This window comes from Erithacus rubecula (assembly GCF_903797595.1).
Source record: "Erithacus rubecula genome assembly, chromosome: 9".
Taxonomy (NCBI): Eukaryota; Metazoa; Chordata; class Aves; order Passeriformes; family Muscicapidae; genus Erithacus; species Erithacus rubecula.
The window spans coordinates 34,618,908-34,642,237 of NC_136660.1; the positions used below are offsets into that span (position 1 = coordinate 34,618,908).

Consider the following 23,330-nt stretch of genomic DNA (forward strand, 5'->3'; position numbering starts at 1 on the left):
GCCGGGCCGGGCAGTACAGCGGGGAACCGGGGACACCCGTGCCGCGCCGTGCCGTGCCGTGCCGTGCCGTGCCGGGCCGGGCCGTGCCACGCCGTGCCAGGCCGGGCCGGGCCGTGCCGCGCCGTGCTGTGCCGTGCCGTGCCGTGCCGGGCCGTGCCGGGCCGGGCCGGGCCGGGCCGTGCCACGCCGTGCCAGGCCGGGCCGTGCCGCGCCGTGCCGTGCCGTGCCGTGCCGGGCCGTGCCGTGCCGTGCCGGGCCGGGCCGGGCCGGGCCGGGCCGTGCCGTGCCGTGCCGTGCCGTGCCGCGGGACGGCGCCGCCGGGCGGGCACGCGCCCCACCGGCTGGCGTTGCCCTTTTAAGAGCGGCGCGAGGCGGCCGTGACGTCGCGCGCGCAGAGCGCTATCCCGGCGCGCCCGCCCGCCCGCACAGCCGGGAGCGGCGGCGGCACCGCCGAGCGCCCGGACCCGCCCGCACCGGCCCCGCCGAGCCCCGCACGGCCCGCACGCAGCGCCCCGCCGGCACCGCCGCCCTGCCATGCGCCGCGGCCCGGCGCCAGCCTCCGCCGGCGGGAGCCGTCCCGGCAGCAGCAGCAGCAGCGCGGCGGCGGGCGAGCGCTGAGCGCGGCCCCGCGGGGCGCGGATGTTCGCGGGCTGCCCGCGCCGGGAGCTCTCGCCGTGCTGACGGGGCGGGCCCGGCGCCCCGCTCGCCGCAGCGCCCCGCGCCCGCCCCCGGGCTCCCCGCAGCGCCGCCGCTCCCGGCCGCGCTTCCGCCCGCGCCATGGCGGGGAAGGCGGCGGCGGCCGGCGCCGGGGTGCTCCTGGTCACCGCCAACGTCGGCTCGCTCTTCGACGATGTGAGTACCGCGGGCAGCGGGGCCGCGGGGCCGGGGCCGGGGTTCTCTGCCGAGCCCGGGGCTGGGGCTGGAGCTCTTTGCCGAGCCCGGGGCCGGGGCTGGAGCTCTTTGCCGAGCCCGGGGCCGGGGCTCTGCCGGGGCCGGGAGCGGGTTGCTGGCACAGCCCTGGGAGCGCCGCTGCCGTGCCCTGTCCCCGCGGTGACACCGTGTGACACCGCCCGCAGCGCCCTGCCCGCCTCCCGGCGCTCCTCCCGGCCTCGGGCACGGTGTGACACCGAAATGCGGCGTAATTTGTGTGCGGCGCGGTGTGAGGACAAGCCTCGGGAGCGTTTCTCATCGCGGCAAAAGGCGCCGCGGGCACGGGCGGAGCGAGGAGCGCTCGGTGCGGTCCGGTTCGGTTCGGTGCGGGGCTGCTGAGCGCGGCCCGGTCCCGCAGCCCGGACTGCCCCGAGCCGCCGGGCCCGCGGGACGGAGCGTGTCCCGGGTCGCTCTGGTGAAGCGCGGCGCGTCTGGCCGGAGCGGGGTCCGCGCTGTGGCTTAGGACGGGCTTTGCTCAGAGCCCGGGGTGCACTGACCAGGGCTTGCTTGGTCCGGTCTTCAGAGTCTGCTTTGCTTTTGTCACTTTCTGACGGTTCCCACTTGGGTTGTAACAGCTGTAGTCCAGGAAGTTAAGTTGCCTTTTATGTTGTCACCACAGTTAGTTTCACACTCGAGCGTGTCACTTTGTATTAAACGAGCGCTGGGAAAATGTTAATTTCCTGGTGATGGCCGTGGCCTTGGGCGCACGCAGTGTGTATGTCTGGGTGATGCCGGCGTGTTCGGCGGGGTTTCCGCAGGTGGCTCCTGCCTTTTCCCTGCTCTGGGGACACGTCGGTGTCACCGAGCTGCTCAGCCTGTGAGCCCCGCGGTGGGAGCGGTGTCAGCCGCAGCCGTTTCCTGCTGTCCCTCTCGCCATCCGCGGCTCTCCCGTGCCACAGTTCACAGTTCTGACCAGACCCGCCGTGAGAAGTTGGGTTTGTGCGGCGGCGGAACCGAACCGGGCGCGCTGGGAGCGGTGTCAGTGCGGGCTGGGGGCCGGAGGGGCTGCTCTGCACCGGGGCTGTGCTTGTGCTGCAGCACCGGGGCTGCCTGCCCGGCTGCTGGGGTCGCACTGCTGCCGGAAGGGTGGCACTGGCTGCTCTGGGGACTTGGCTCTCCAGATGTGTGCGGGGGCTGTCAGTGGCTGCGGGAAGGGTGGCACTGGCTGCTCTGGGGACTTGGCTCTCCAGATGTGTGCGGGGGCTGTCAGTGGCTGCGGGAAGGGTGGCACTGGCTGCTTTGGGGACTTGGCTCTCCAGATGTGTGCGGGGGCTGTCAGTGGCTGCGGGAAGGGTGGCACTGGCTGCCCTGGGGACTTGGCTCTCCAGATGTGTGCGGGGGCTGTCAGTGGCTGCGGGAAGGGTGGCACTGGCTGCCCTGGGGACTTGGCTCTCCAGATGTGTGCGGGGGCTGTCAGTGGCTGCTCTGCCTGCTGGCCCTTCCCCTGCCACCGAGGAAGAGGTTTCTGTGCTGTGACTGGAATGGTTTCAGTCCTGCACAAGGGCTTGCTTTGATGGACTGTGCCAGAGCTGGGCTGGGAAACCACTAGCCATTCCTTTAACTCGGGTTTTCTATTTCTGGAGTCAGTGGGTGATCCGTAATTGCACGCTGCACTGGTGGGGTGTGCAGACCTGGGGCAGTGTGGCACTGAGTGCTGCAGGCACCCCACGCTCACACAGCCCTGCTGCCTCCCGTGGGGCCCCACCTGCTTGGGGAGCGTTCCCACCTGGAGCCCTGGGCAGGTGCCCCTGACAGGCTGCTCTGCCTGCCCCTCTCCAGGTGCTCCTGAGGGCTGCTCTCAGGCAGCAGCATGGTTTGCACTCCAGGTGTGTTTTGTGGGAGCACTTGTGTGTGCAAATGCTCTTGAGACCAGCATTTTATAGCTTTAAATTATATATATATATATATGATGCTATATATATACATAGCTATATGATGCTATATATATAGCTATATGATTATATATATTATAGCTCCTTTGGTAGGAGGTTTGCCTGGTGGGACAGTTCTTCCTAGATCTGTGGCATTGCTGACCTGCCTGTACTTTACAAAGAGCAGAAAATAGCTTTTTTTGCTCTCTGGTTGCCAGAAGCAGGTTATGATAACACATGGGTTTGCTCCTGCCAGCCGTCCCCATTCACTAACTGCCTGTTGCAGTGGTGACCTGGGAGCTCATGAATAAACATGGCAAAGTGAGGAGGGACTGAGCTGGGTTCTGTTCTTTCCTCTAGTAGTTTTGCTGCTTCATTAAAAATGTTAATGAAGTATTAGATCTTCAAATATTCTTCCAAGTTACATGAATATGTGCATCTCATGAATATAAATGTGTATGATTTTTGGTATCTTTGTGTTTACTTAAGCACTTAATGCTTTTCTTCCTATAGGAGCATTTCCTGGTTTTGTCACAGCATGCACAGTAAAAAAAGATGGAGTTCAGGCTACCCATGAGTCACTCTTTCTCTTTTCCCTCTCCTCTGATGCCCCTGCCTGTGGCAGGGGAATTCAATTAGGTGATCTTTAAAAGTCCCTTCCAACCCAAACCTGTGATCCCATCTCCTCCCTCTTTCTCTCCCTCCCTGATTCCTTGCTTCCTTTGCCTCTCTCTGCAGTGACAGAATTTCACACCTGCCTTGCAATGAGCTGAGTGCTGGGCACAGAATCCATTTGCCTGGCACTGTGCTGCTTTTGCTGTACAGATGTTTAATTTATGTCCTTTGTTTTTGTTTCCAATCTGCTATATCCCCTTCATTCTGCTCAGTTGTCTCTGGACAGTGCTGCTGTTTTTCCTGTGACAGACCCTGGAGGTGAGGCCTGGACAAAGCTTCCCTCAGTTCATGGCCAGTGCAGGAGGGAGCTGTGGCTGCTTCTGCCCCAGGTACAGGGATCTGCACTCCTGTTCCTGTGCCTGCCCCAGGTACAGGGATCTGCACTCCTGTTCCTGTGGCTGGTACAGGTACAGGGATCTGCACTCCTGTTCCTGTGCCTGCCCCAGGTACAGGGATCTGCACTCCTGTTCCTGTGGCTGCCCCAGTTCTGTTGCCCTGTGCTGTGTCTGGTGCAGGTTCAAACACTAGAAAAGCTCCTGGTGCTCACACCTGGAACCAGGTGTGACTCCAGGTGACTCTGCCAATCTCTTTTGGCTCAGTGTCTCCGTGCAGGTCTTTAGGGAGAGGATTTCTGAGGTGCCCAGCAGACGCACCTGTACAGGTTCTGACATTTCTCCCCGGGTTGGAAAACAGTTCCTTTGTTCCAGTTGTCTTTGAAATTGCAGCGTATGAGCCTCAATCGGGTCAGAGCTTCCAAAACCCTCCCATTTCATACTGGATGTGTGCAATTCCTGAGCTGTCAGGACAGGTTTAGTCAGAAGAGGTGTGCAGGGATGCCAAGGGAGGTAAAAGCTTCCAGAACACTTTATTTTATTAGTGTAGAAGAGGAGGGGAGGAGTGCCCAGGGCTGTGAAGGGCTCAGCAGTGCTGCCCTGCTCTCTGCAGAGCCTGGCCTGGTGGGGCAGTGACCTGCCAGGGGGTCTCACCTCCACCCTGGGTGAGTGTCCCTGTCCACACAGCACACACAGGCAGCCATGGGGCTTCCTCTGTCACCCTGCTTGTACTATTATTATGAATCATTTACTCTCTAATTCTGAATATGAACATGAAGTGTTCTTTACTTCTGTTAGAAGCTGAAGTCTGTCAGTTGAATTTGAAGCAGAAATAGTGTCCATAATAATTTTTCCAAACAACCTGCCTTTCTGATGGGTGGTGATCACAGTGTAGTCTCTGTTTATCACGTCTGATGCTGATTTTCTGATTCTGAAGCAGTGGGTGTAAGTTTGTTTTGGTATTGGACATCTGTATTGGTATTAGCTGATAACTATAAAAGGTTTTTTGGCTTTCATTTTGTTTTTCTCTATTTTTTCCCCCATGAATAAATATTTGAATTTAATGGAACGTTTCAAATGTGTTAGGATGGGAAATGTATTTAGCTAGGTTTTTGATTTCTAAATAAGCGTTTGGAGTAGCATGTTGCAATTCAAGGCACCCCAGTTCAAATTACAGCTATGGGACTGAGTGCAAGGGGTGTTTGATTCATTGTGAGTTGTCAGAAGTTTGTTTGGCTGCCCTGAGGCAGGGCCAGGCAGTGTTGGTGTCACCTGCAGGGCAGGTGAGGGCAGCCCTGGCTGTGCAGGTGAGCTGCTGTCTGAGGTGGTTGTTGCTCTCTCCCTGCTGCTGCAGGTGTGTTCAGCACCTGAGGCTGTGTGAGTCTTCCCACTGCTCTGTCATGTCTCTGACTCTGCTCTCTGTGCTTTCTACTTTCTGCTGCTTTGGCGCTGCTTTCTGGGTTTTTATGTTGTTGTGGGAGGGGCTCTGTTACTCTTTAAGCATTGTTGCCCTTCTGTCTGTTTGGTTTTCTGTAGCAGACTCGAGTGTTTTCCTTTCAGTTTCTGCCGCACTTGTTTGTGTTTGTGGAGGGTTCCTGGTTTGACTGCACTCTGCACCCCTGAGCAGGAGGTGGAACTCTGAGCTGTCCCAGCTTTGTGTGCCCTGCAGCCTGATGCTGGCCAGGGATTTTGCTTTGGAAATCCTTCCCTGCTGCCTGTGGGCACTGCTGGGCTGAGTGGGAAGAGGAAATCCGGTGGCTGAAGGACCTGGGAAGACAAACTGGCTTCAGGTGTGGCTCTGGAAAGTGTCTCCCCCACCCTGCACAGGCTCAGCCACTCTGGCTGTGGCTTTGCCTTGTCCTCTGCCCCCAAACTCTCACCTGAAATTGGAAGGAAAAAACAGAACAAGTCAGGTGTGATGCAAGCCAGTTGTATCCCTTCAGTATGGGAAGCTCTCAAAATCCATCTGTGTGGTGTAGGTTAATACTTTATTCCATATTCTCTAACTATATTTTACCCTTTGTGGAGAACAGGAGGTGGTCATGGGAAAACAGAACCCTCTGACTTCAGTGGCTGCTTGAATGGCCTGTCAGAGCCCTTTAGTCCTTGTGGCATCTTCCCCTGCTGGAATTCCCATGGAAATATGTTATTTTTTGTGTTGTGGAGAAGGTCACATTAAGTGCAATAATCATTATTCTGGGGAAGAGCAAGTATTAAAAGTAAAATGTTACTTTGGCTTCTTTTCTTCCAATGGTGTGTAGTAGTTATTCAACACTCTTGGCACTACTATCAGTATTTGCACACAATTTTAAAATGTAAATTTTTTCTTTAATCACTTTAATTTCTAACACTTTTCCTGTTACTGGCAAAGCTTGAAGTTAAAGCATGTAGCAAAGCAAACAAAAGTGTTCATTGTTCTTACATGATATTTGAAGTCAGATATAATTGATGGTTTTCATTAATGTCTTCAAGTTGTTAAGCACTCATCCTCATGAGTCAGTCAGCTGTAGCAAATGATATCCTGGAGAGCAGAAGGTTAAAGCTCAGCAAGGCAGTTCACCTGTGCAGGTGCACAGGGTCTGTTCTCTCCTGGTACCCTGGGGGGGTTCCAGCAGCTCCTGGGGGCGTGGCTGTCCCTGACACCTGGGTGTGGCTGTCACCCTGCAGCACACCTGAGCCCCTGGGGCGTGGCTGTCCCTCACCCCTGGGTGTGGCTCTCACACCTGGGCGTTCTCTCCCTGCAGCACAGGTGAGCCCCTGGGGCGTGGCTGTCTCTCTCCCGCCTGGGGCGTGGCTGTCTCTCTCTCCCCTGGGGCGTGGCTGTCTCTCTCCCGCCTGGGGCGTGGCTGTCTCTCTCCCGCCTGGGGCGTGGCTGTCTCTCTCCCGCCTGGGGCGTGGCTGTCTCTCTCCCGCCTGGGGCGTGGCTGTCTCTCTCCCGCCTGGGGCGTGGCTGTCTCTCTCCGCCTGGGCGTGGCTGTCTCCTCCGCCTGGGGCGTGGCTGTCTCTCTCCGCCTGGGCGTGGCTGTCTCTCCCCGCCTGGGGCGTGGCTGTCTCTCTCCCGCCTGGGGCGTGGCTGTCTCTCTCCCGCCTGGGGCGTGGCTGTCTCTCTCCCCCTGGGGCGTGGCTGTCTCTCTCCGCCTGGGGCGTGGCTGTCTCTCTCCCCCTGGGGCGTGGCTGTCTCTCTCCCTGGGGCTGGCTGTCTCTCTCCCGCCTGGGGCGTGGCTGTCTCTCTCTCCCGCCTGGGGCGTGGCTGTCTCTCTCCCGCCTGGGGCGTGGCTGTCTCTCTCCCGCCTGGGGCTGGCTGTCTCTCTCCCCTGGGCGTGGCTGTCTCTCTCCCGCCTGGGGCGTGGCTGTCTCTCTCCCGCCTGGGGCGTGGCTGTCTCTCTCCCGCCTGGGGCGTGGCTGTCTCTCTCCCGCCTGGGGCGTGGCTGTCTCTCTCCCGCCTGGGGCGTGGCTCTCTCTCTCCCCCTGGGGCGTGGCTCTCTCTCTCTCCCCTGGGGCGTGGCTGTCTCTCTCTCCCCTGGGGCGTGGCTGTCTCTCTCCCCCCTGGGGCGTGGCTGTCTCTCTCCCCCCTGGGGCGTGGCTGTCTCTCTCCCCCCTGGGGCGTGGCTGTCTCTCTCCCCCCTGGGGCGTGGCTGTCTCTCTCCCCCCTGGGGCGTGGCTGTCTCTCTCTCCCCCCTGGGGCGTGGCTGTCTCTCTCCCCCCTGGGGCGTGGCTGTCTCTCTCCCCCCTGGGGCGTGGCTGTCTCTCTCCCCCCTGGGGCGTGGCTGTCTCTCTCCCCCCTGGGGCGTGGCTGTCTCTCTCCCCCCTGGGGCGTGGCTGTCTCTCTCCCCCCTGGGGCGTGGCTGTCTCTCTCCCCCCTGGGCGTGGCTGTCTCTCTCCCCCCTGGGGCGTGGCTGTCTCTCTCCCCCTGGGCTTGGCTGCTCTCTCCCCCCTGGGGCGTGGCTGTCTCTCTCCCCCCTGGGGCGTGGCTGTCTCTCTCCCCCCTGGGGCGTGGCTGTCTCTCTCCCCCCTGGGGCGTGGCTGTCTCTCTCCCGCCTGGGGCGTGGCTGTCTCTCTCTCCCCCCTGGGGCGTGGCTCTCTCTCTCCCCCCTGGGGCGTGGCTCTCTCTCTCCCCTGGGGCGTGGCTCTCTCACCCCTGGGCGTTCTCTCCCTGCAGCCCTCCCGAGCCCCTGGCTGTGATGCACGGACCCCAGCTCAGGGATGTGTCTGCAGCATCCCGGCCCTGCCTGGATGGGGAAGGGAGGGGTGTGGAGGGGAGGGTCTGCAGGATGCTCTGGAGGGTGGGGCTGGCGCTGCCGCAGTGCTGGCAGGTGAGCAGGGCTCTGCAGCTGCAGTCAGGTGTGGCCGTGGGCTGTTCCCTCAGCTGTGCTCGCAGGCAGAGCAGCACAGGTGCAGCACAGGTGCAGCTCCTGCCTTGCTGCAGGGGCTCAGGTGCCAGAGCTGGGGGTCTCCTGTCCCCCGAGCCCCTTGGCCTGCGGAGCTCAGAGCAGAGCCGGCTCCCTGAGCTGTGGGGCTGAGCAGGGGCAGGGAAGATGCTCTGTGCTCTGCTGAGGTGACAGACACTGCTGGCAGGATGTGGATACCGTCACCTTCTCTGAACCTGCCCTTGCTGCCAGGCCTGCTCTCATTCTCACGGGCTCTGGGTGCCGGGGGGCCCAGCATCCAGAACCTGTTTGTTGTACTTTGCCTGGGGCAGAGCTGCCTCCACATGCTCACTCCTTGCCTTCCATTTTCCACTGCACTCTTGAAAAGAAGTTTTTAATTGTCCTGGAATGCTTGAATGTGTCTTGGTGGCACTGGGGTGGGTGAGCAGTGAGAGCACACAGCATTGGAGCAGCACCTCATTCTCAGTTCTTTCACTAAAGCCTTTAAAGTGGTGTGCTGGGAGCTTGTTTGGAAGCTTTATTCTTTTCTTGGTGTGGCAAACTCTCAGAGTTTAGAGGCTTTAACAATCCTTTTGGGAAAGCAAAACCAGTTTTCCTGTAGGAGCAGCCCAGAACTGTGTGCTGAGCTCTGTGTCAAGTGAATATGAAATGGCACAGAAATCACTTGAACAAATCCTGTACTTGTGAAGCACCATCAGCCAGCATTGGCTCTGTTTAAATTACTTCAGGATTTTTATTTAAGGACAGAATTTGTGCTGTTCTCAGACTCTGGCAGAGAAGACCTTTCTGTTCACTCTTGGGCAGACAGCTGTCACTGGGTCCAGCACTGCAGCACCTTTGCACAAAAAAGGTTCCCTTTGACAAGAGCATTGGTTGGTTGTGTCCCTGACCTGAAAGTGTTCAAAATGTTTTTAAAAACCATCTGTTCAGAGTGAAATTTTTGATCTAGAATTCTTATTGTGCTTTTTATTGGAGGAAGAAATTGAAAAACTGTTTGGGTATTTTTTATATGCATTTTTAATTTCAAATGCCGCCAGGCACATGAAGAAGTCAAGAACTGGGTGGGACAGTGTGATGGGATCAACCCGCGCACTTCAGAGAACTGGATGTGACCCAAAAATCTTCTGCTAAAACAAGTTTATTTTCATGAGCTGGCAGTGTTGTTTTTCTGGACTCCACTGCTCACCAGGCTCTGCAGCCAGTTCTCATTTGTCTTGTGGGACAGCCTTTTAGCAAAAAGGAAACAAACCCCTTTCTCCTCAGCTCTCCTTGCTAAATATCAAACTGTTTGTTATTTGTGACCATCGTGCACCTTTTACTGATCTCAGAAAAGAAAGATCTGCAGTTCCTTTCCCACTTTTTCCCGAATCACATGAACGTTGTGGACCTGCCTGTTCTGCAGGCTGGTGAGCAGAAAGCGGTTTCCCAGCATGGATGAAGGCAGAACTTGTCAGTCAGGTGAAGGGAGACACCCTTGATAAATAGATGAGTTTCAGTGCAAGATTTGATTGTGTTTCTTAAAAAGAATCCCTGAGTGTTGTGTTGTGATGAAAGTGCCTGTTGAGCAGGTAGGAGCTGCTGACTCAGGAAGGGCCCTCGGGAGGTGCAGGGGCTGTGGTGTGCCCATTGCTGGGGGCACTGGGGACCAGCTGGACAAACCCTGAGCTCCTGGCTCTGGGAGCCTTTGCCTGAGCAGGGACTGGACCTGCAGAGCCCCACCACCTTCTGTGACTCTACCAGGCACTGCACACCTTTCCCTTGGCTTTGTCCCTGTTGCTGGTGCCATTGCCTGTTGCTTTCCAGCGCTTGCCAGGGATGACAGAACACTCCTGTGCTCATTGTTTTGTGGCAAATCCTCATTCCTTATCTGCATTTGTTGTGCATGTGGACCATTTCCAGATGCTTTGCAGAGTGACTGGTCCAGGAACTGGATCGTGTGCATGCTTTCCTAAAAACTGGAGGGAAACCATGCATGTTGTCTGTCAGCTTGCACAGTCTCTAAATATTGTGAAAGTTTCCTCGTGCCCTCTTAGTGTGTGGGAACGGGGATCTCCAAGTCGGGCTCGCAGCTCCGATGGGTTTTGTTTGTTTGCTTTTCTGTTGACGTTTCAGTAGCAAATAAACTCCCTGTTCCCGGTTACTTTAGGAGTGGGAAAGAGCCAGAAGCGCGTTCCGAGTGCCGGGGGCAGCGGGGGCAGCGGGTGAGCAGGGTTTGCTGGCATTTACCCCGCAGTGAAGCCGCAGCCCGTGCTGGGGAGCGATTCCAAAGCAGAGGAGCTGCTACCCCTGTGGGATTGTTCCCCATTTAGCTGTGCGTTTGCAGCGCTGCCGGGCCTGGCTGGGGCGGGATTGGTGCTGAGAGCTGGGAATAGCACCGCGGGATAGGGGAAAGCAGGTGTGCTGTAGGTGCGCTCCTGTGCAGTGCCCGTGTCACAGCGCAGGGCGGCTCTGCGGGGCTGGGCCGGGATGGGATGAGCCGGGCTGGACCGGGATGAGCCGGGCTGGGCTGGACCGGACCGGGATGAGCCGGGCTGGACCGGGATGAGCCGGGCTGGGCCGGGATGAGCCGGGCTGTCCCGAGCAGGACCGAGATGAGCTGGGCTGGGCTGGTCTCGGCTAGGCTGTCCCGGGCTGGGCTGTCCCGTTCCGGCTAGGACCGGGCTGTCCCGGGCCGGGCTGTCCCGGCAGGACCCGGCTCAGTTGGGCTGGGCTGTCCCGGGCTGTCCCGTCCCGGCAGGACCCGGCTCCGTGCCGTGCCGTGCCGTGCCGTGCCGTGCCGTCGGCAGCAGGGCAGGTTCAGACCCTTCCCTTCCCTGTGCCGGGAATCCCAGAGCTCAGCCCTGGGTGGGATCAGCCTTGCTGCTGTTTCCCCAGCCGGGGCTGGCTCTGCGGGGCTGTGCGGGGCTCCGGGGATGGGGATGGGGTCAGGATGAGGGACAGGGGCTCTGGGGATGGGGATGGGGTCAGGGTGTGGGAAAGGGACTCTGGGGATGGGGTCAGGATGTGGGACAGGGGCCCCATGGCTCTGGGGACAGGGTCAGGGTGGGGGACACAGACTCTGGGGACGGGGTCAGGGTGTGGCACAGGGGCTCTGGGGATGGGGTCAGGGTGTGGCACAGGGGCTCTGGGGATAGGGTCAGGGTGTGGGACAGGGGCTCCGGGGATGGGGTCAGGGTGTGGGACAGGGGCCCCATGGCTCTGGGGACAGGGTCAGGGTGGGGGACACAGACTCTGGGGACGGGGTCAGGGTGTGGCACAGGGGCTCTGGGGATGGGGTCAGGGTGTGGGACAGGGCTCCATGGTTCCATGTCTCCATGGTCGGGGCACTCTGCTGCTCCCGGTGGTTTACTGGGCAGTGGAAAGTCAAACAAAGTCTCTCTGCATCAGTATTTCTGTAGTATATTGCAAGATGTGCTGGCTGTTTAGGGATCTCAAAGAGTGAACTGAGCTCAGGCAGTATTTGTGATTAATTAACGTTATGGTGCCTGGAGAGCCCCAAGTACAACTGGCAGTATAAATGCATTGTAATGATAGTGTGTGCTGAGGAGACAAGATCTCAATATGGCAAAACAAACTGTTTGTGAAACCTCCTCAAAATTCAGTGCCTGGTGCAGAAGCTGGAGCACAGTGGGTGTCTTACCTTGTGGAAGAATTAGAGAGCAGATGCCCAAGGCCGTGGCAGGGCAGAGCTGTGGGCAGAGCTCAGGTGCCCCGTGGGCTCAGCCCTGGGCTCCTGCTGGGTTTGCAGAGCCTGTCTGCAGCTTTGCTGCTCCCTCCACCAGGGCTGGGATCAGCCTGCGCTCTGCCTGGTGTTTGCATGGCAGTTCATTGGTAATTAATGAGTCCCCATTAGCTGCTGTGCTGCTGGGGGCACAGCTCTGGAGTGTCCTCTCTGCACACTGCCCTTTGCTCCTCTGAAAACCTGCAGAGCCCAGGGGAGAGGACTGTGCCTCTTTCACTGAGCTGTGTCTCCAGCTTTCACTGGAATTTATCGCTGCATCTTGTTTACTTCCTCGAGTGTTCTTTGCAAACAGCAGCACTGGATTTGGCCTCAAAGAAAAGGAGGCAATGTGCCATTTCTGCTCTACCTAATTTTGTTTAATTGAATGTTTTTTGAAATGTCTGCCATCCTTGCTTGGCAAGGCCCCCTTCAGTCTTTGGCCACAGGGAGCCCTGTGTGCTGTCTGTGCACTGGGTTTTATTTCAGTTTTTTTCTCAAGTGTCTGTGCACTGGGTTTTATTTCAGTTTTCTTCCCAAGTCGCTGTTCTTGACTCAGCCCAGACATTCCAGCAGTGAGGGTTGAGAACAGCCTTTCCTGGGGAAGCTGCTGGGAGCAGAGGGTGAGCCCAGAGCTCTGTACTGGAGATGACAGGGAAATGAAAACATGCCAGCTCCTGGGTTTTTACCAAGTTTTGGTACCTCAGCAGTGTTTAGGGCAAGCACGTCTAGATCAGACCTTTTTTTAATTTCTCAAGCAGAATGTGTTATTTTCAAGATAAAGCAAGTTTAATACTCTGCTTGTTTTGAACCTGGCAAGCAGCTGAAGGTAAAATCCCCAAGCCCCGTTGCTGTACTCTTCCTTTAGGGTGATTTTTAGGGCTGCTTTGTGGCAGCAGTGTGTGCTGTGGTGCTGATGTCAGCCCTTCCTGCCTGTCAGGGAGATGAGCTGTCACATCTCTGTGTTCAGGGAGCACAAAGGTTCCAGTGTAATTCTCAGTCTGTGGATTCTCCCCGTGTTTGGGGCTGCCCTGGGGGGCTGTGAGCTGCTGACCCTCAGCTGGGGCTGCTCTGGGGAGCTGTGAGCTGCTGACCCTCAGCTGGGTCTGTCCAGGGGAGCTGTGAGCTGCTGACCCTCAGCTGGGTCTGCCCTGGGGGGGCTGTGAGCTGCTGACCCTCAGCTGGGTCTGTCCAGGGCTCTGAGCTCAGCTGGGGCTGTTCTGGGGGGCTGTGAGCTGCTGACCCTCAGCTGGGTCTGTTCTGGGGGGCTGTGAGCTGCTGACCCTCAGCTGGGGCTGCCCTGGGGGGCTGTGAGCTGCTGACCCTCAGCTGGGGCTGCCCTGGGGGGGCTGTGAGCTGCTGACCCTCAGCTGGGGCTGCCCTGGGGGGGCTGTGAGCTGCTGACCCTCAGCTGGGGCTGCCCTGGGGGGGCTGTGAGCTGCTGACCCTCAGCTGGGTCTGTTCTGGGGGGCTGTGAGCTGCTGACCCTCAGCTGGGGCTGTTCTGGGGAGCTGTGAGCTGCTGACCCTCAGCTGGGTCTGTTCTGGGGAGCTGTGAGCTGCTGACCCTCAGCTGGGGCTGCCCTGGGGAGCTGTGAGCTGCTGACCCTCAGCTGGGGCTGCCCTGGGGGGCTGTGAGCTGCTGACCCTCAGCTGGGGCTGTCCAGGGCTCTGGGCTCAGCTGGGGCTGCCCTGGGGGGCTGTGAGCTGCTGACCCTCAGCTGGGGCTGACCAGGGGAGCTGTGAGCTGCTGACCCTCAGCTGGGGCTGTTCTGGGGGGCTGTGAGCTGCTGACCCTCAGCTGGGGCTGACCAGGGGAGCTGTGAGCTGCTGACCCTCAGCTGGGGCTGCCCTGGGGGGCTGTGAGCTGCTGACCCTCAGCTGGGGCTGCCCTGGGGGGCTGTGAGCTGCTGACCCTCAGCTGGGGCTGCCCTGGGGGGCTGTGAGCTGCTGACCCTCAGCTGGGGCTGTCCAGGGCTCTGGGGTCAGCTGGGGCTGCCCCAGGTGTGGCTGATCCTGGCAGCAGCAAACCCTGGTGCTTGGGCAGTTAGTGAGCTGCAATGGCAGTCCAATGAAAATGGTGTGAAATTATTTATGCAGGTGTTGACCTTGACATGGCTGCTTCTGTGTCTTGCATAAACTAGTGGGTTTTCATTAAATATTACAGAAAAACTGATTGTGTACAAGGGATGACAGGACTAGTATCTGGTCTCACTGGTTTATCAGCTCTATTTATTTTTTTACTTGGCATGATGCTGTAAATTTTTTTATGGGAGATTTCATAAGGTTTATCTATGTAACTTCAGTGACCCCTCAAGCCTCTTGATGCAAAGAAAACAAACAGGATTTTCCACAGATACAAGCAGTGAAGCCAAAGTGGGTGTATTCAGAGTGAAAGAGCTGAGGATTGGCTTGGAGGATAAGCTGTGCATTATTCAGGAAGGAAATAGGAAGCATTGCAGTGAAAATGGGTGAATTCTCACCCTTCTGTGTAAGGATAACCCAAAGGTGATGTTTTCCTATATCTCCAAATATTTATTATGTTAGATTGATGTTTTAAACAAAGTAAAGCTCTTGATGAAATTTAGTGTAAGTTTCCATATGGAAACTATGTCAAATATAATCAAAGCAGACAGGCAAACTATTAATAACTGTGCTCAGCAAATCTTTTTGGTTTGATGAGGTTTTGATGAGACCTTTGTGTGTTAGGGATTAATAGGCTTTTTTTTCAGATACTCACTGAAATGACTTTCTTCTCAAATTGTAGAAATGACTGGAAAGGTGATTTTGTGAAAGTGATCTTGCTGCATCAGTGGCTGTGGAGGACTGGCCATGTGTGTTTGCAGCTCTGCCCTTCCAGTCCCAGGCTCCTTCGGAGCCTCTGCTGTGATATTCTGTGTTACAGAGCAAATAATGTGCATTTCCAGCTGAAAATCCTCCACCATCACTGCTGTGACTGCAGTTAACAGCTGCCTGAAAGTGCTGCTGCATTTTAATTTTTTTTCCCGTGAACCATCTCCTTGGACAGCCTTCTGCAAATGGATAAACCAAGTTTGCACTAGTGCAGTGTTTTGATTGTGTCTAGTTTGCCTTCAAGTCCTGTGCCTGGATGTACCTGGTGCTCAGGTGAGGCTGTAATGACACAAACACAGATGTCCCTGGGTAAAACAGAGGTGGAGGGGCTGAGCAGGAGGCTGGGCTTGGACTGCCAGGGTGCAGTGTTTGCTCACTCTCAGGGCACTTTCTTTCCATGGGCTCCTGCAATGCAGTTCAAGTGTTTTCAGTGCAGGACAAAAACTGCAATTTTGGGTTTTTTTTCATCTTCCACAAACATTCTTTTGTGCCAAATTCTGATAAATCTGAAATTCTGATAAATCCTTCTCTTTAAAAAGTGACTTCAGCAGCAGCTGTCCCTGGGACGTGCTGCATGTTAAGAGATGAATTCTGCAGTGAAATTATTTCAGATGTGCCAGCAGCCTGGTTTTACAGAGCTCTTCAGAGTTGCTCCCCTTGGTTTGCAGCAAAGCCTGTGGGTTCCTTTATTCCATCATCTCCATTCTTATCTCACCTAATTAACTCCCAGGCATGGCAGGAGCCCTTGGCAGAATGATGCTTCCAGCTCTCCTGGCATCTGCTTTCTCTCAGCAGTCTAATCTGCTGAGAATAGAAATATTTAAATTAAAAGTTCCACAGCCCGTGTATGGGAATGTAGGTGAAATTTATCAGGGGCCAGCTGTGATGTTGTGGTTCCTTCTGAGCTCTGAAAGCTGTTGCAGAATGTTTGTATGGACTGACAGGAGTGAGGAATGGGTGGGGGAAGGAGGGAAAGACACAGAGAAAGTGAGACAGACTGTTTTAAATTATTCAAGAGTGAGAGCCTCCCAGAAACAGAGCTGCTGGATTTTAGACTCTAGAGAAAGCTGTTAGTTGGTATGGTATGGAGATTAATTGGAATGTTTCCATTCAGTGTGGATGTGATGGCTGCTGTTTGAGCTGGGTGGGGGCACTGGGCAGCCAAGGGAGGAAATGCAGTTTGCAGTGTGCTGGGTGAGCTGCTGTGCTGGGACAGGGGCACAGGCACTGTGACCCTGCTGCTCAGAGTGGCAGGAGGGGCTGCCATGGAGGGACCCCTCGGCTGTGCCCCTGTCCCCAGCCCTGGCACTGCCAGGGCAGCCACAGCTGTGCCAGCCCTGCCCAGCCTGCCAGGGCTCTCCTCAGTACCCCAATCTGCCCCTGCAGTGGGACCCATCCCCTGTCCTGTCACTCCTGGAGCCCCTCTGGGCACTGGAGGGGCTTTCAGCCCCCCTTGGGTCCCTCTGAGCAGCCCCAGCTCTCCCAGCCTGGCTCCAGTCTGGCTCCAGCAGAGGAGCCTCCTCCCAGCACTGCCTTCCTAAAGGCAAGCTCCTGCTTTTCCTGCTCTCCATGGAGCATCTTGTGTATCTGGACTTCTCAGAATTCATAATGTGATTGATTGATTGCGTGTTTTCCCCCTTTTCCTTTGGATGAGGAAATGTGCAGTAAGCTTTCTAAACTGGAGAAATTAATTGCAATTATTGCCACTCTTGTTACTGATATACATCCTTAAACTGGACTGATCAAAAGTCTTTTGAAATCAATTTATTGAAGCCAGGTGCAGTAAATGAAGGTGATAATGTCCTTCTGTGAAGTTGAGGGCTTGTGTGGAGGTGTCTGTCACTGGCTGTGTGAGGACAGCAGAGGGACCTGCCCTGCCTGGGGCATCCAGACCCAGCTGCTGAGGGCTTTGAGGAGGGTGGTTTGGCTTGGTATTCATTTGCTTTTTGTACTAAGGATGTTCTTGGAAAATTTGGTGGCTTCTTATTTCAAAACCATCCTGTTGCCTGGTTTTTCTATCTCTTACTGGTGGTTGGACTATCAAGCTTTTTGCAAGGCTGTACAGAGAATGTATTAATCTGGGATGGTTTTTTGTTAAATCTGCTATGCAGGAATATTATTTTTTTCTCTTTTTATTCAGACATCACCTTTTGTACATGTCCTCATTTTCACACTGTACAATCTTTTCTCTTAGCATTTTTCCTGCTGCTCACCTAGCAGTAGAGCAATAGAACTCTAATTTTAAGTCCCTTGTACTAAAATAGGAAAATCTTTCAGAAACACACCAGTGATGTTTTCTTGGGCTCTGGAAGGCTCAGAGCAGGCTCAGCTTTGCCTCATGAGCAGCATGATTTGTTGGGTTTGTGGGGAGCCTGCTGTGCCCCTGGCTCTGAGCAATTGCTGTGTTTGAGGGTGAGATAGGAAATGGAATTTCTGAATAGGTGTCCCATCCATCAGGATTAAGTGTCCCTAAGCAAGATCATGAGTGAATGAGTTCAAGTGAAGCTCTATGGAATATCCTGGGATATAAGCAGTGTTTTCTGTGGGTGTTTGCTCTATGAAAAAGGAGTTTCCTCCCCTGTGGTGCAGCCAGGCTGGCAGCCCTGGGTGATGGATCTCCTGCTGCCCATGGAGTTCAATCAGGAGTTATTTCAGAGCTCCACACAGGGCTGGGGTGTGGGGAGATCTGTGGGACTGGGTGGTGCCATCTCTGTGGTAACCACAGCTCTGCCTCCTGTGGAAAAGGGTTTTTTAGAAAGGAAAGTATTTTTAGCTTGCCTGAGTGAGCTGCAGCAGCTGGGAAGGTGGAGGAGCCAATCCAGGACTGGCAAAATCTTTTCAGGATTTCCCTGTTCTGTGCTTGAGCATGGATCCCGGGCTTGCAGTGCCCTGCATCCCTCCCCAGGCTGTGCTGGGTCCCTGCAGTGCCCCTGCCAGCTGTGCCAGGGGGCTCCAGCTGTGCTGGGTCCCTGCAGTGCCCCTGCCAGCTGTGCCAGGGGGCTCCAGCTGTGCGGGGCTCCAGCTGTGCTGGGTCCCTGCAGTGCCCCTGCCAGCTGTGCGGGGCTCCAGCTGTGCTGGGCTCCAGCTGTGCTGGGTCCCTGCAGTGCCCCTGCCAGCTGTGCCAGGGGGCTCCAGCTGTGTGGGTCTCCAGCTGTGCTGGGTCCCTGCAGTGCCTCTGCCAGCTGTGCGGGGGGCTCCAGCTGTGCTGGGCTCCAGCTGTGCGCTGCCTTTGGGTTTGTGTGTGTGCAGCTGCTCAGGTTTTCTATGTGCAGCTGCTCAGGTGTGTGTGTGTGCAGCTCAGGTTCATGTGCAGCTCAGGTGTGTGTGTGCAGCTCAGGTTTATGTTCAGCTCAGGTTCATGTGCAGCTCAGGTGTGTGTCTGTGTGTGCAGCTCAGGTTTATGTTCAGCTCAGGTTCATGTGCAGCTCAGGTGTGTGTCTGTGTGTGCAGCTCAGGTTTATGTTCAGCTCAGGTTCATGTGCAGCTCAGGTGTGTGTGTGTGTGTGTGTGTGTGCAGCTTAGGTTCATGTGCAGCTCAGGTGTGTGTGTGCAGCTCAGGTTTATGTTCAGCTCAGGTTTTCTGTGTGCAGCTCAGGTTCATGTGCAGCAGGATCACGAGCTGCTGCTGGCTGTTGACATGGCAAAGCTGCTTCCCTGCAGTTATAAGGCTGAGGAATTTGAGACCTGGAGGAAATCTATCATTTCAATGGGTCTGCAGTCAGTCAGGGAGTGTTTGGGGGTTAATGCTCTCTGAGCAAAGCCAAGGGCTGCAGCTGGGGCTGTTCCTTGGCTGGCATTTCCCTGGATTCCTGGATGGGGCTCAGTGCACTGCTCTGCAGCCTGGCAGAGCTCTTGGCTTGGCAGCAGAAATTCTGATGTTCACATCTGTCTGCCTTTGCCTGGGCACTGACTGCTTGGTGTCTCTGGGGGAATGATGGACTTTGGATAATTCAGGGGGGAGTGCAGGTCAAAATGCTTCAAAAGATCCAAAATGGACTTGGAAAACAAGTCCTCAGTATTTTTATTGATATTTAAATATTAATTTAATTGCTATGTTTGCTCTGTTTCCTGTGGTGGAAATGTCTGTTTAATGTTAAATATCTTACAAGATCTGACACTTAGTTAAAAAGTCTGATAGCAGTGGTTTTGGGGAGTACCTGTTGGCTTTGAACAGGAGTGTTCAGGCTGCCTCCAGTTTGGGCTGAATACCTGTCTGAGGCTGGAGTGCATCTCTCCTGCTGGTTTCCTTTGGAGAAGATTCAGCAGCCTCACCCCTATCAACAGTGAGGGCAAGAAATCAGGATTTTATTCCTGTTTTGTCAACAAGAAATTGATAGGAGGGAATGTTTTGGGATGTGAGCCTTGTGAAAGGGAAGTAAAACCTTACTGAGATGTTTGCACAGGTTCAGGGGGCACAAAGGCCTCGTGCTGGTGTTTGTGGCTGTTTGCAGGATGGAGGTTTGCCCAGGGGACAGTGATAATTCTCTCTGTTCCTGTCAGTGTGTCCAGCAGCTCTGAGCAGCAGGCACTGCCTTCAGCAGTGGAACCCTGGGGCTGCTTCCAACATCACCCTGGTGGGGTTAGAAGGTGTTTCCTGAGTCACCTTGACTGTGAGTTTTCAGGCTACTGAGTGAAGTGATTTTGTCTCCAGTTTCGTGGTTGTGTTGGAACTACGAATGAAGAATTTAAAAACAAAAAAGTAATCCATAGCTATCCAAGTTTTCAAGGAAACTCCTTAAAAATACTACCGAAACTGGGTTTTTTTAATAATTAAAAAATGAAAATGCTGCTGTTTGTAAATATGGAATGATGCTCTTAGACCCTTCTTGCTCATACTTTAACAATATAATAATCCAACCTGAAATGGCAGATAATTGGAAGTAAAATAGATTTAACTCTTGACTTTATCAGCTTGGCTTTTACACATCAGTGAGATCTTCACCTCAGTATTGGCAGTGCTGGTTTTGGAGCACACCTGCTTTTCCCTGTGGGCTGCAGGCTGCTGTTCCCCTGGGTCATTAATCCAGCAGCACCAGGGGCTGTCTTGCTGCCACAGCAAGAAGTGGCACTGAGGAACCTGCCAGTGCCAGAGTTGGCATCTGCAGGGCTGTAATTCCTCACAGCAGATAGAGGTGCACAGGTGTGCACCCTCCCCATGTGTACAGGTGTTATATACAGGTGTTATATATATATATACATACAGATATATGGGCACAGTGTTCCTCTGGGCTCAGTGCATTTGCAGCCTGGAGCTGGAGCCAGTCCTGACCCTGAGCACCATCACCAATCCTGCAGCCTGTTGCTAAACTCAGGTTAATTAATTCATGGTTAATTTTATCAGTGTCTGGGATTTGAGCCCTGCCCATGTACACCCCTGTCAGGGGGCTGTAAATGGAATTTCAGCTGGGGTGTGTGATGGGGGTCTCTCCCTGCCAGCCCAGGCTGGGATTGCAGCCTGTGTTTTTTGTGCTGGGTGTTTCTGGCTGTGAAGCTGCACCAAGGCTCTGAGGGAGCCCCCAGAGCTGTGCTGTCCCTGCTGTGGGTTCCTGCTCCTGGGAAGTACCTGGGGACACAGGGACACAGGGCTCTGGGGGCTCCTGTCACGCTCCTGGCTCTGGCTGGGGGCTCTGAGCAGCACAGGCAGCCACACCTGGCTCAGGTGAGGAGACTGAGCCCTGCTGAGCCTCAGGACACTCACAGCTTCACCATGCACTGTGTTCTGCACTCTGATCTGCACCAGCTGGGAGGTGATCACCGTGGCTGATACCCTCTGTTAATTAAAGACTCCAGAATTTCCCTGCCAGTCTCCCATCCGCAGTTTGACAGGGCTCAGACATTTGGTGTTACTTTAAGGGTCTCTGACAGTTCAGTTATGGTTGAAAACAAGGTCTGTTCTATTTGCAGGTACTGAGCTGTGCCCTGTCACTTTGAGCTCTCTGCTCTGAAAACAGAGCAAGTGGCAAAGCAGGTGAGGTGACACTGAGCTCAGTGTCACACCTTGGCAGGGTACTTGTCACACAGGACACCTGTGCTGGCAGCTCGGGTGGAAAATGAGCTCCTGAGCCCTGGAAAAGAAATACAAAAAACTGGTGTTTTGTTAGGGAATTTGGGAGGAAGTTTGAAGCATCTGTTTTGATGTTACTGGTGATTTCTGAAGCTGGACAATGGATGGGGATGGATGTAGCTAATCCCAGTGTATCAAACCTTTTTAGTTTTGTGTAGAAATATAAAACAGGTGCATTGATAAATAATTCCAGTTAGTTTTATTAATCTGTATCTGCAATTGAGTAAATTTTGTGTTACTGTGAAACATCTGTGTGAAAACTTAAGAGGGAACCAAAATCCATTTGTGTGTGTAAGAAGGCTTTGTAAGCACAGGGCAGGAAGAGAATTTTCACTTGCTCAGTTGTTCTCTAAAACACCAAGTGAAATGCCCCCACTTGTACTTTGCTGTAGGAATAAAGTGTTCCAGCAGTCCAGTCCAGCTCCTTTCTGAGGGAGGAAATTCTGTTTCTCACGTGCATCTGAGGTTTAAATCAGCCTTGATCACCTGTGGAACCTGCTCCTTGTCCCTGTGTGTGTCTGGGGGTCTGGGGAGGCTTTGGCTGTGGCCAGGCTGCTCTGGGGTGGCACACTGGTGGCACTGGTGTCACTGGGACCATGGGTGTGTTCCACTGCTGCTCTTCCAGGAGGGCTGGAGTTGGTGAGACACAGATTTTAGTGCTGAGCTGCTCTGGAGAATGCAATCCCTGGAAACAGTTGCTGTTGTTTAAAGGAAATTAGGGTGATGGTGAGTTATTTGCTGCAGGTTTTGAGTGTCCATGGCCCCTTTGCAGTGGCTGTGCTGTGTTGTGAGTGGAGAGCAGGGTGTCAGTGTGCACAGTCCCAGCAGAGTGAGGTGCACAGGCTGCTGTTTGGGGTGTCCTGAGCTGCAGGCTCTGTTCCCCTGCTGCCTCTGGCTCTCCTGGGAGGTGCCAGTCCAGCCTGGGGGGCCCTTTCCAGCCCAGGGGAATGGCTGTTGGGTTGATCATCCCCATTCACAGTCCTGAATTTAAGGATGGTTTTACCCTTTTTAAATGAAATTACCATATTCAGCATGAGTATGTGCTTCCAGAGCTCTCCTAGGGAAGCAGATACAAGGAGCTGTTCTTGTGAATGTCCCCAGATGTGTCCCCAGGTGCATCTCATGCATGGCAGCCAGTGGTGAGCCCATTGCAGCTCCAGCTCTTTCAGCTGCCCAGACTCACAGTGGCCTTTCCCAGTGTAACCCACAATTCATTTGGGATGTTTCAAAATATGAAAAAATGTCGTGGAGAAAAAGTCACTGAAGTTGTCCTTCCTTTTTCTCAGAGTTTAGCTGAAGCCTGAAGCCCATTTTCCTAAACAGGAAAAGAGCCATTCCAGCACCATGAGGAATGTTGATACTAGGTGAAGTGCACTTCCTTGTGACAGAGAAAAATAGAGGTGTTACCTCACTGCAAACAGGATATCTCTGAATAGTTAGGTTTAAATATACAATATTTTCCATAGTGGCTTCGAATTTCTGGAGCCACGGCCACGGGATGAATTTTGGCTGCAGCAGTGTTCCTGTGGTCAGGGGGGCTCCCACTGCCACTTCACCATGCCACACCTTGGTTTTAGGGCTGGACCGAGCCTGGTTGGGTAAATGTGCCACAGTGTGTGTGTGAGTGGATTTTGTGCTGGGCTGTTCAGTCTCTGGCTCTCAGAGCAGCTGCAGGGTCAGGCTGAGGGTCCCCCTGCCCTGCTCAAGGGGGTCCCCCCTTGCTGGGCCCATCCTGTGGCACACTCCCCTCTCTGCTGATGGCAGCAATTGCAGATTAAAGGAAGTTTTTCAGCTGAGGTGTCTTTGCTCTGTTCCCTGCAGTCTGTCCTGGCAGCAGCAGTGGATGGTGAATATTGTATAACACAGGGAGTGATTTTTCTCTGAACACTTCTCAGCAGCAGGTCCCAGAGTGCTTGTTCTTGCAGTGCTTGACTTGCATTTTGTTTTTCAACATGTGCTTATTCTGTATATTCTTATACACTATAACTGTGGCAACAGAGCTGAGGTGAGGAGATCTGAGTCTCACTCCTTTGCTTCCCTGCCTTAAAAACACCTGGCTGATGTTCTCAGGTTCCTGGAGCCACAGAGAGAAACTGAGAGCAGGGCAGTGTGTGCACAGTGGGCTGGGAGGAGTTCAGTAGTTCTGGGAAATGGATGCAGCAATTCTCTTGCTGCAGTCTTGTCTCATCTGAGCAAGACATGGTTGCAAAGAGGGAAAACATTCTGGAGATGCAGCTTCTAAATTGGAAGTGTCTATTCCTGGCTGTGTCTTGTGAGTAATGTTGGAGATGGTGTAGAAAAGCAAAGTGCTATTTAATGTATTTTGTTTTGTTTTTCTTTTTGTTCCTTTACCTGTGGGTGTGTATATTGCTAAGCCTTGTCATTTTTGCTTGTTCTTTTTGTGTGTGGAGCTTTCTGCCCCTCTGGTTAGCCCTGTGCTGCCCTGCCCAGGCTCTCACTTTGCACCTGGGGGCTGGGAGGTTTCCCCACCTTGTCAGCC

At 54.7% G+C, this 23,330-nt stretch overlaps 1 protein-coding gene across 2 annotated transcripts in view; it reads left to right on the forward strand.

Annotated features, from left to right (window-relative positions):
* The first annotated feature begins 398 nt into the window (after nucleotides 1-398).
* Nucleotides 399-23,330, forward strand: part of INPP5A (inositol polyphosphate-5-phosphatase A) — a 164,015-nt gene continuing 141,083 nt past the window's right edge. Inside the window, exon 1 of one of the 2 annotated variants that reach the window (XM_079311993.1) lies at nucleotides 399-852. In XM_079311993.1, coding sequence (XP_079168119.1) covers nucleotides 778-852 — 75 coding nt within the window. In that variant the 5' untranslated portion in view covers nucleotides 399-777. The remainder of the gene's footprint in view (nucleotides 853-23,330) is intronic. The other variant, XM_079311994.1, reaches the window with a different exon arrangement.